General features: G+C 32.7%; 1 protein-coding gene across 1 annotated transcript; it reads right to left on the bottom strand.

Moving 5' to 3' along the window:
- Positions 1-1,608: 1,608 nt before the first annotated feature.
- LOC127735259 (NADH dehydrogenase [ubiquinone] 1 alpha subcomplex subunit 13-like) lies at positions 1,609-8,493 on the bottom strand. Its single transcript, XM_052245377.1, has 4 exons — positions 8,353-8,493; positions 5,152-5,230; positions 3,566-3,637; positions 1,609-1,890 (listed from the first exon to the last, which is right to left on the bottom strand). The coding sequence occupies exons 1-4, from the start codon at positions 8,441-8,443 to the stop codon at positions 1,686-1,688; spliced, it is 447 nt and encodes a 148-aa protein (XP_052101337.1). The 5' UTR covers positions 8,444-8,493; the 3' UTR covers positions 1,609-1,685.
- Positions 8,494-9,789: the final 1,296 nt, after the last annotated feature.

Here is a 9,789-nt window from a genome sequence, read left to right as displayed (position 1 = left end):
ATTCACTTAAACTAAAGTTAGAGTGCGAAAACCAATGTGTCTTCGGACGACGCCAGACGACGCTGGACGACGACGACGACGACGACGACGACGACGACGCCGGACGACGACGACGCCAACGTCATACCAATATACGACCACAAAAATTTTTTTGCGGTCGTATAAAAATGAACCTGTTCAAGGGATAAAATTGAGAATGGAAATGGGGAATGCCGACCAAAAAAGAGCAAAAACCAGCCCAAGGCCACCAATGGGTCTTCAACACAGCAAGAAAATCCTGCAACCGGAGATTGGTATTAGTATCATACCATCATAAAATATATGAGAACAAGAAGGGAGGCCATTTACTCATTGATTCACAAGACTTGTAGGAATTGCAACATAGTGCAAAGGAGTGTGTCTCTTTTGCATACAATGACACATCAAATTACATAAATAAACACTGCATTCAAGTTCTAGCTGCATTGAAGATTCTAATTTTTCAATATAACCAACAGTCGTTAATTTATAGGATGATGACTGTTAACTCATGCTAACCCACAGTAAAGATTATTTGTTTAAAATTTGTTTAAACCTTCGCAGAAAAATGTATGAACTACTTATGTTCATAGCTCATTTTTAATGTGTTTAGGGCCAGCTGAGGCCCACCTACAGGTACGGGATTTTCTCGCTCCATTGAAGACCTATTGGTGGCCTTCGGCTGTTATCTGCTCTTTGGTGGGGTTGTTGTATCTTTGACATATTCCCCATTTCCATCCTCAATTTTATTCCACATTATATTATATATTCTTTTTAACATTTTTGCCTTTAACTATTTAAGAAACAAAACAGATCATGTGCTTGCATCAACTTACCCAAATAAAGATTAATTTAAAGTCTGAACATTTTGACATTATTTATTCTTTTATTTGTGCCTGCTTTTTAATATTATCAAAGCTTCAGGTTTAGATTTGAGTAAGTACCCATATCCCGATATCGTCAGGTAGAATTTCTATAGGTTTCGCTGTTAAACTACGGTAAGTGTTAAGGGGAGGCTTGCAAATATGTTTAACACCACCACATTCTGTATGTGCCTGTCTAAAGTCATGATATCATTGGTTGCTGTCTATCATTTTTTGTTTCTGTTTTGTACATAAATCAGGTTGTTGGTTCTTTCGTTTGAATTGCTTTACCTTTTTGTCATGTCAGGACCTTTTAAAGCTTCCAATACCATATTAGGTGTTGCTCAATGTTGATAGCCTTACTATCACCTCTAGTTGCTTAAATCTACTTCATCTGGCCTTGCGGTCATAAAACTTTCGAGCGCGATTTTCGTACTCAGACTCAGATATCAACCAATCAAAATCATGGATTTGGTGTTTCGAGCACAAATTTTGTACTCCGAGTACTGAAAAGTTTTATGACCGAGAGCCCTGGTCTCTGTTGAAGAGTTGTCTCATTTCCTACCACATCTTCTTATTCTTATTATAAGTGCAATTCATTATGCTGTCCCAGCAGTGGCAATATCATTTTTTTTAAATTGTAGCTTTTAAGCATGTGTAAGTTTTCATTTAATATTAAAGTCTACTTTTTGTTAAACATTTGGTGGAATTAGATTAAATAAATCAATTCAATTCATTTTGTATTTAACAAACATTTATAATTACATTCATACATATAATATTAGAATCTACGAACTTGTTTATTTAATGTTTGCGTGCTTCATTTCTGTGATATGCAGCTGATTTTGAATTAGTATGAGCATAGTATTCTGTAAAATTAGGCTCCACAAATCTGCCCCTTGGACTGTAATAAACTGGTTCTCCATATAAGGTACCAGTTTTCCAATGTGGGACATTTTTCATCAATTCATTCTCTTCATCTCTAAGTTTCCTCCAGTATTTCATTGTACTGAAAATAAAATTTGTTTATTTTTCAATGTTAAATATCAGATCATCAGAAATTATACCTGAATGGCAAGTTTGTTTTGAATTTCTTCTTGACTCTTGTTAATAAAAGACAAAATACTGGGTCTGGACCTGTGTCTCTGCATGTAATTGATTGAGGTAACTTGTATACTGGAGCATAACTGATCATTCCCTTTCACTAAAGCAAAGAAAACTTTCACGAAAATTTTCCTTGCACAATAAGTGTTGTTAAATATCAAACTATCGGCACTCAACATTATAAAGCTTCAGACCAAATATTAAATTATTCCCTTTCATAGAAGCCAAAAAAAACTTTTGACGAAAGATTTCTTTCGTACAGAAGGAAGCACATACTTCTCCAATCCAATCAAAATACTTTAAAGTTGATGTAAAACAAAGAAAATCAAGATAATTTACCAAATATACAAATTTTGTCATGGTTTGCTGCTGGAATGGTAACTCGTTTCATGTGAAATTTGTTTTTTTTGGGAACACCATGTACCTTAGTGTAGTTGGGACAAATAAAAGAACATAAAATTGAGAATGGAAATGGGGAATGTGTCAAAGAGACAACAACCCGACCGTAGAGCAGACAACAGCCGAAGGCCACCAATGGGTCTTCAATGCAGCGAGAAACTCCCGCACCCGGGGGGCGTCCTTCAGCTGGCCCCTAAACAAATATGTATACTAGTTTAGTGATAATGGACGTCATACTAAACTCTAAATTATACACAGGAAACTAAAATTAAAAATGATACAAGACTCACAAAGGTCAGAGGCACCTGACTTGGGACAGTCGCAAAATTGCGGCGGGGTGAAACATGTTTTTAGAGATCTCAACCCTCCCCCTATATCTCTAGCCAATGTAGAAAAAACAAACGCACAACAAAACTCAGTATAAGAGAAGTCCGAGTCCGATGTCAGAATAGGAAATAAAGGGAAATAAACAAAATGACAATAATACATAAATAACAACAGACTACTAGCAGTTACTGACATGTTGTAAATTTGTAAAAATACAACAACTAGGTGTGTATACATCATGAGTTTGTAGTTAATGAACAGCCAAATCAATTTGTTGGCCCAAAAATGCCCCAACCCCCTCTCTCTCAAGAAAAAAAAAGTTTGTTGGTGGTTTCCTTTTACAGCAAGAGCTGTATGTATTCAAATATAAGAATAGGGTCCACTGCATGGCTTACAAATCAGTCATATTGTCCTGAAAAGTCATGAAAATTATATTCTCGACCGGTTTGCTGAGTCTGAACTGGACATCACATTTTGGTTTGCCCTTTTAACGTAAATCGGAGAGAGAAAAAATTGAAGATTTGCAATTTTATTTACCTGAACTTTTTCCTTAAACAGCCACACTCTTTCATGTCATAAAAGTGATAATTACTCTAAAAGCAAGCCCTACTTTAATACCCACTATCACCTTCATATTATAAAAGGGATAATTTAAACTGAGATTGGTGATTTATCAACCAACTCAATGAGAACCTATATTCAATTCAAGATCATTAATACATATCAGCAGCAAGGTAAATCTCATTTGTACAAAATTTGGACAACTATGCACATTACAGAAATATGTTATTATTTTGAATAAAATTATCAATTGAATAGTTAAAAAAATACATTCATCTTTAACTTTAAAATACCTTCTTTGCCTTTCTGCCATAATGAGTGGTTCTACAGCAAATCTAGCATCATTCTGTTCTATTCTTCTTAATCTGAGAAAATTAAGAGAGTAGTCAATACCTACTTTTCAGATTTAAGTTAAAATATGGACATTTTTTGTATTTTTCTAAAAACTAATTTAAGTACCAGCAGAACTGGTTCTAAAAGCTCTGAGTATGCATTTTGCTGATCTTTTTTGAGAAAAATTATTTAAATAAGGCAACACTATCAGGTGCTTCGTGAGAAGATGCATTTAACAATAGCTGTATTGCCTAATGGACAAAGAAATTAGGGAGTTCAATTTGGTAATGGGCGAAAGATTGTGAAGCGCTTAGGAATGTATGTCTTTGGTCATTTATGACATACTCACCTGATAATAGTGTAGGCTGAATATTATTATGGTGAGCATTTTATGTAATGTGCTTTCTCAAGAAAGAACAAGCTTTGGAAAAACAAACCAGCTTTTATGACAAAATACAGGGGGATGCACATATTGTTGCTACTAAGATAAAGAATATCTACTATTCGAAAACTTAATTTAGCATACATGTATCTGTATCTGTCACTAAGGTTTGTCTTCAAATGTTCTTCAGTCAATATTGATAGATGAAAGATCAAGCAGACTGCTTCAATTCATTTCACCAAAAAAATCTTACAAGTAAAAGTAATTATACAGTATGAACATTTAAGTGAAATTTATGATTAATTTAAATCAGATACTTTGTTTTAAAAGTACATTGTAACTAAATTGCTATTGTCCTAAATTTCTAGCTCAGTGAGATAGGTGACATGTAAATTATCTTTAAATTTATTAACATGTAATGCTAAAAGAAAGTAAAATCAACTACACAGATAGATATTCTTAAAAAAAAAGCTGTAATCAATCAAAACTCAATATCTTCTTGTTACATTCAGAATGGCTCAAGACATAGTAATTCTACTGTCTTTCTTACATCAAATATGCAACCCTTTTTAAAATACTTTTAGAACCAAACAAATTATAATAATAATTGGGAAATTTCTCCTGGGTGAAAAGGCTTTTTGTATCAAACCTTCACAAAAATGCACTGAAAATTGATAATCAAATCTAAAGAATAACAAGAGAATCTCTGTATCCATGAATTTTGTTTTATTTATCAATGTAAATGTTTCACATCAAATTACATGTGTTATTTAAAATTACCTACATGTATTAGTGATTCATGGTATTACATGTACCTGAGACAAGTAGATAATGTATTAGTCCCAGGTATTACTAAATTTAGTTAAACATGAACTAGGAGTTGCTTACATCCACTTCATTTGAACTTTGGTGGTTATTTGTCTCATTGGCAGTCATACCACATCTCCTTATTTTCATATAGTACTGATTTTTTTTTTTAGTTATTTGTGGAAAACTTTTAGTGCATACTATTTAAGTTTTAATTATTTCCCCACCTGGATAATATCCATTGAGGAGGTGTTCCATAATTGGAAGGACATACATATAGAAGACATGGAAGAAGAAGAAGAAGACTGAGTATATTCATACAAGCAGATTTATAATGTGATAAATTCTAAACCATACCTCCATGTTCTTCTTGTTTTATAATAGGAAATTATTCCAAATGTAGTAAAGCCAACCAAACCTGCTAACTTTATAAATGCTACAAAATAATTAAAGGAAACATATAAATATGATAGATTAATTAATTTACTAGGAAAACTTGGAATGAGACAAAAATCACAATGTAAAAGGCATCCAAAATATATTTAACTAAACAAAATGTGGCATTTCACATCCAATTCTTTTTTGGCAACATTATTTATAAAACTTTGAACAAATCTAGAATAGTCAATCTTTTTGGCTAAAATTTTTACTTATTCAATTAATGATCAAGGTTGAAATCATACTGTGTTGTTCAATCAATGTGTCTGTTTTTATTTATTTTTTTTTTAATTATGAATCATCATTTAAGATTGCTAATTTATAGTTTAAATAAATTATTATAAGGCAAAAGTTTTTCTTCATTTTTGTCTGCCTTGAAATTCTGATGGTCTGTGTATCACACAAGATAGTGTCTTCCTGTAGAATAGAGAATGGAAACAAGGAATGGGTCAAAGAGACAACAACCCAACCAAAGAGCAGAAAACAGCCCAAGGTCACCAATGGGTCCTCAACGCAGCAAAAAAAATTCTGCACATGGATACGGGCTGTGCATATGAAAGTTATTGCAGTGTAGGAGGGCAAACATTTTCTATTTGAACTTTCTTTCGATAACAATGAGCATTCTTTGATATGGTATTGTTTATCATTGTTGTGCTTGTTGTATCTGAGAGTTTAGAGCTTTTGTGCATTGATTTTTATTGCACCATCTTTCTTCTTTTATTATCTGATTATTCTACTAATTGAGTAAGTAGTTTAACCATTCAACATATTCATAATACTGTTCTAACCTTCATAGTTAAACCTATTTTTAAAACAGATTACTTCATGCACAACTGTGTAATTTTTAATGAAATGGTTTTCTTGACAAGCATGACAAGTATGATTATACACATGCACATCATTTTGTAACTTGAATATCTGAGAAAATGTTATTTATAAATTGCATGACATGAATTGGATAGGATCTAATGGATGTCACAATCACTGCTTACTGCACTATGTTGTTGGAACTCTCAAAGGAAAAGAATGAGGCCTAGAAGAAATAGCTAGATCAACTAAGAGTCTGAGATAAAAGCGTTTCGATAGCAAATTTGTTTAGACCCTTTGCATTGTTAATTTGTATTCCATTTGGAACATTACAATAAAATGCTCCCTTAAACGTTAGAAGTGTCTATATATTATGGTCTTGATAAAACCGTCAACAGCATGGCCAAAATTAAACTTTTTTCAAGATTCTCTTTTTTTCAGTGAAACATCTTTAAGGGTTCCCAGGCATTCTACAAATATGTATTTCCCACAAATTTGTATCTGAATTCTTAAGTAGCATCAATTTCCCTCAAACTTGTATATCTGATTGCCTACAAGTATGACAAAATAAACACAATCAAACATGCAAAATCTACTTAGGTGTTCATTAGATGACTCCTCCAAATTCATTCAAGGACTGACCAACATTAGGTAGACAAACTGCAATGATTCATCTGACTGACTAAAATACAGTCTTGTCAGTATCACAAAAAAATTTGAGGAAAATCTGTTATCACTATATATGCTATACACAAAAAATTGTTGTTTTCAAAGAATTTTGTGCTTTTTTACATAATAAAGCATTAACTTTTAAAGGAAAATTATATCATATTCAAGGTTGCGAGAATAACAATATTTAAATATGTTCTGTTTTAATTACGCCTTTCAAACCCAGCAGATCACTCAGGTTGGAATTTGTATGCTCTTACATCCTCCATATGACTTCCGAACGAAAGCTACGGTGAGAGGCGTTTTGACAAGGCTGCACCTACACTTTGGAACAGTTTACCATCGTCCTTGCGGAGTGTAAATTCTTTAGATGTTTTTAAAAAGCAACTCAAGACTCACTTATTTTGAACTGCTTTTAAGGATTTCTTGCAGATTTTATAAACTTTTAAGTGACTGCATTAGTTTTAGACTGATTTGTATATTTTAGGGTACATGCATTTTTCATTTTTAGTATTTTATAAATCTTTATATGCTTGTTTGATTCTTGTAAGTTGGTGCTTTGTAATTTATGTTTTATGTATTTTGTATTTTATTTATTTTTAAATGTGAAGTGCTTAGAGTAATTGTTGTTATTAAATAATGCACTTTATAAATATTGTATTTATTTATTTATTTATTTTGATTTTGGCAGCTAAATAGGGGATAACACATATTTGTTTAAATACTGAACACTTGGACCATTGAGTTGCCAATATTTGTCTATCCTGACATCCTTGCCAAACCTCCTGTTCATGTCAGTACAGCTAGGCTAATACAATCCACATAACCACTTTTCAGCGCTAAACAGGACAGAATTACTGCACAGTGAGCCAGGATACAAGGCTAAAATTTTTCTGACTAACAACTAGCTGTGGAACCATAGCTCATAGGTCCTTATGATATTTTTTGACAATTTGCCGACCACAGTATGGTTCTGCAGCTAACTGACAACATTATTGGTGGACTTGTCTAATGATCCAGCACATTTAAGAAGTCTATATCAGGTACCGTAGCATCTCCCTCATAGTCATAATCATACATGTATTATTACATAGTCAAAATAATTATGAATAGCCTTCCAAGACGTCATAATTATTTGGACTAATTTAGTACCACGGCTTATTAACGAATTTAACAGTAACAACATGAATTAATGCATGTCTGTTTGGTCTTTTGACATTGTTCTTTTCACTTTTGTCAATTTGATAACTATCAAAACCTGGGAAAGGAAGTATCTAATGGACTAGCCTGTGATCAGGGATAAATATTTGTTTCGCAATGTATTGCCAAACGGTGAATCAGGATCCCATGTTTGACATGATACAATACACCTTATCGCTATTTGTCCGCCATTACTGGACATCACAAAAGTTCCCGTAAAATTTTGACGTCATAATAGAAAATATCTGACGCCATAATGGAAAAGTGATTGTTGTATGACGTCAAAAGTTCAAGCGGGACAGATTCTCGGGTCAAGCGGGAATAGCGATAAGGTGTATTAGATAATAATTTGGTTGATCAGTTTAGTGTTTGCTAACCGGTTAGTTACCCAGGCTAGACATGGATACCCGATTGCCATGATTACATTAAAGTATAGAATAGTACCATTTCCTTGCTTAGGCATTATCTTTTCATATTGTATAGGCCTGTACCCCCCAGGCGGGGGCATATCTTGAGTGTACCCGATCCTCGACATCCTCGGATTCCCCAAAATTTGGAGGTCGCAAGGGAGATAACTCAAGGCAGGTTTATAATATAAGAACCAATTTCGGACTGAGAAAGGTTTAAATCCGTGTAAAATTGAAGCAGGCCACTCAGTTACTATTAGTTTTATCAAATAATTTTTTTCTAAACCAAAGGCTATAAGTGAATCTCCTAGAGATCTATGAAGTGACCCACTGTCCTAAATGAGACCATTAAAAAGGCATTATAGGCAAAGGGTTTGGATAGGGTTTACAGAATTATATTGAATAATGGACAAAAAATAAAGAATAGAGAAAAATAAACCCCTAAAAAAAATAGGTTGATTATGGGGTGCTAAAATATGAAGATTAGATAATAATAGGCAAAATCTATAGAGAATAGAGAAAAATGGCTTAAAAAATTAAAGAATATAGATTTGAAGGATCTCCCATCCAGACCCTCATAGAAATCACAACTTCTGAATCTTTCAGAGCAGATAAACCTGTTTATTTTCGTAGGGTTTCAATCAAAACCAAGTGCCACTATTACTGCCATCTTTTCCTTCAGTCAACATTTGTTTGAAAATGATCTTAAAAAATCTGTCATCTTCCTAATTTACCCCACCTCACTTATTTTGATATGGACTTGTCATCGTTTATATTGAATCTTATATATAATTTCTAATGGATGAAGTTACTATCACTCACCTCTAACTGCTTACCTATTGAAATTTTCCTGCATTTATTATGTCAGAATATAAAATTTTATTATGTAAAAATAATTGTTTATAAATACTCTATATAGTTATGAAATAATAAAATGACTTTGTTTTGTTGATTAACAATTCTAGTTATGTTTTCTTTTGTTTGTCCTCCTTCTATTCTAAGTGTACCAATTGTAACTATAGGTTCTAAAGAGCATGTGTCCCTAACCTGCACCTTTAACAATGGCCATTTTTTTTGTAAAAAACATCATTAAATGGGAATAACTCTATTAAGAGTTGACTAAAAATTTCAGTCATGTTGAAGTATTTGTAGATCTTATCCTGTTGATGTTTTTTCCTTTTAATATTTTTCTATTTATCTTTTACAGTTTATTATTATCAAGATAACATGCAAAAATGCAAAAGAAATGGTGAAAATTATCATTAAAGGACAATAACTCCAATAAGGAGATTGACTGAGGATTTCAGCCTTTCTAATTTATTTGTTGATCTTGTCTTGCTGATCATTTTTTCTATTTAAAGTTTCTATCTACCTATTATTGTTTTCATAAAAGGCAAAAATGTAAAAAAAGGGGGTGAATTGTCATTACAGGGCAATAACTTAAATAAGAAGTAGACTAAGGATTTCAGTCATG

Source organism: Mytilus californianus, unplaced genomic scaffold (genome assembly GCF_021869535.1).
Source record: "Mytilus californianus isolate M0D057914Y unplaced genomic scaffold, xbMytCali1.0.p SCAF_3, whole genome shotgun sequence".
NCBI lineage: Eukaryota > Metazoa > Mollusca > Bivalvia > Mytilida > Mytilidae > Mytilus > Mytilus californianus.
The sequence above is the reverse complement of the archived record's forward strand: the minus strand, read 5'-3'. Positions and strand labels throughout refer to the sequence as shown.

What these genes read in the sequence shown, in the direction of transcription:
- LOC127735259 (XM_052245377.1), bottom strand. Translation starts at nt 8,443, where the DNA reads ATGTCGAGGATCGGGTACACTCAAGATATGCCCCCGCCTGGGGGGTAC. An exon ending in AATGCCTAAGCAAGGAAATG is followed by an intron (nt 5,231 to 8,352) that starts GTACTATTCTAT and finishes ATTATTTTGTAG; the next exon opens with CATTTATAAAGTTAGCAGGT. An exon ending in ATGGCAGAAAGGCAAAGAAG is followed by an intron (nt 1,891 to 3,565) that starts GTATTTTAAAGT and finishes TTTTATTTTCAG; the next exon opens with TACAATGAAATACTGGAGGA.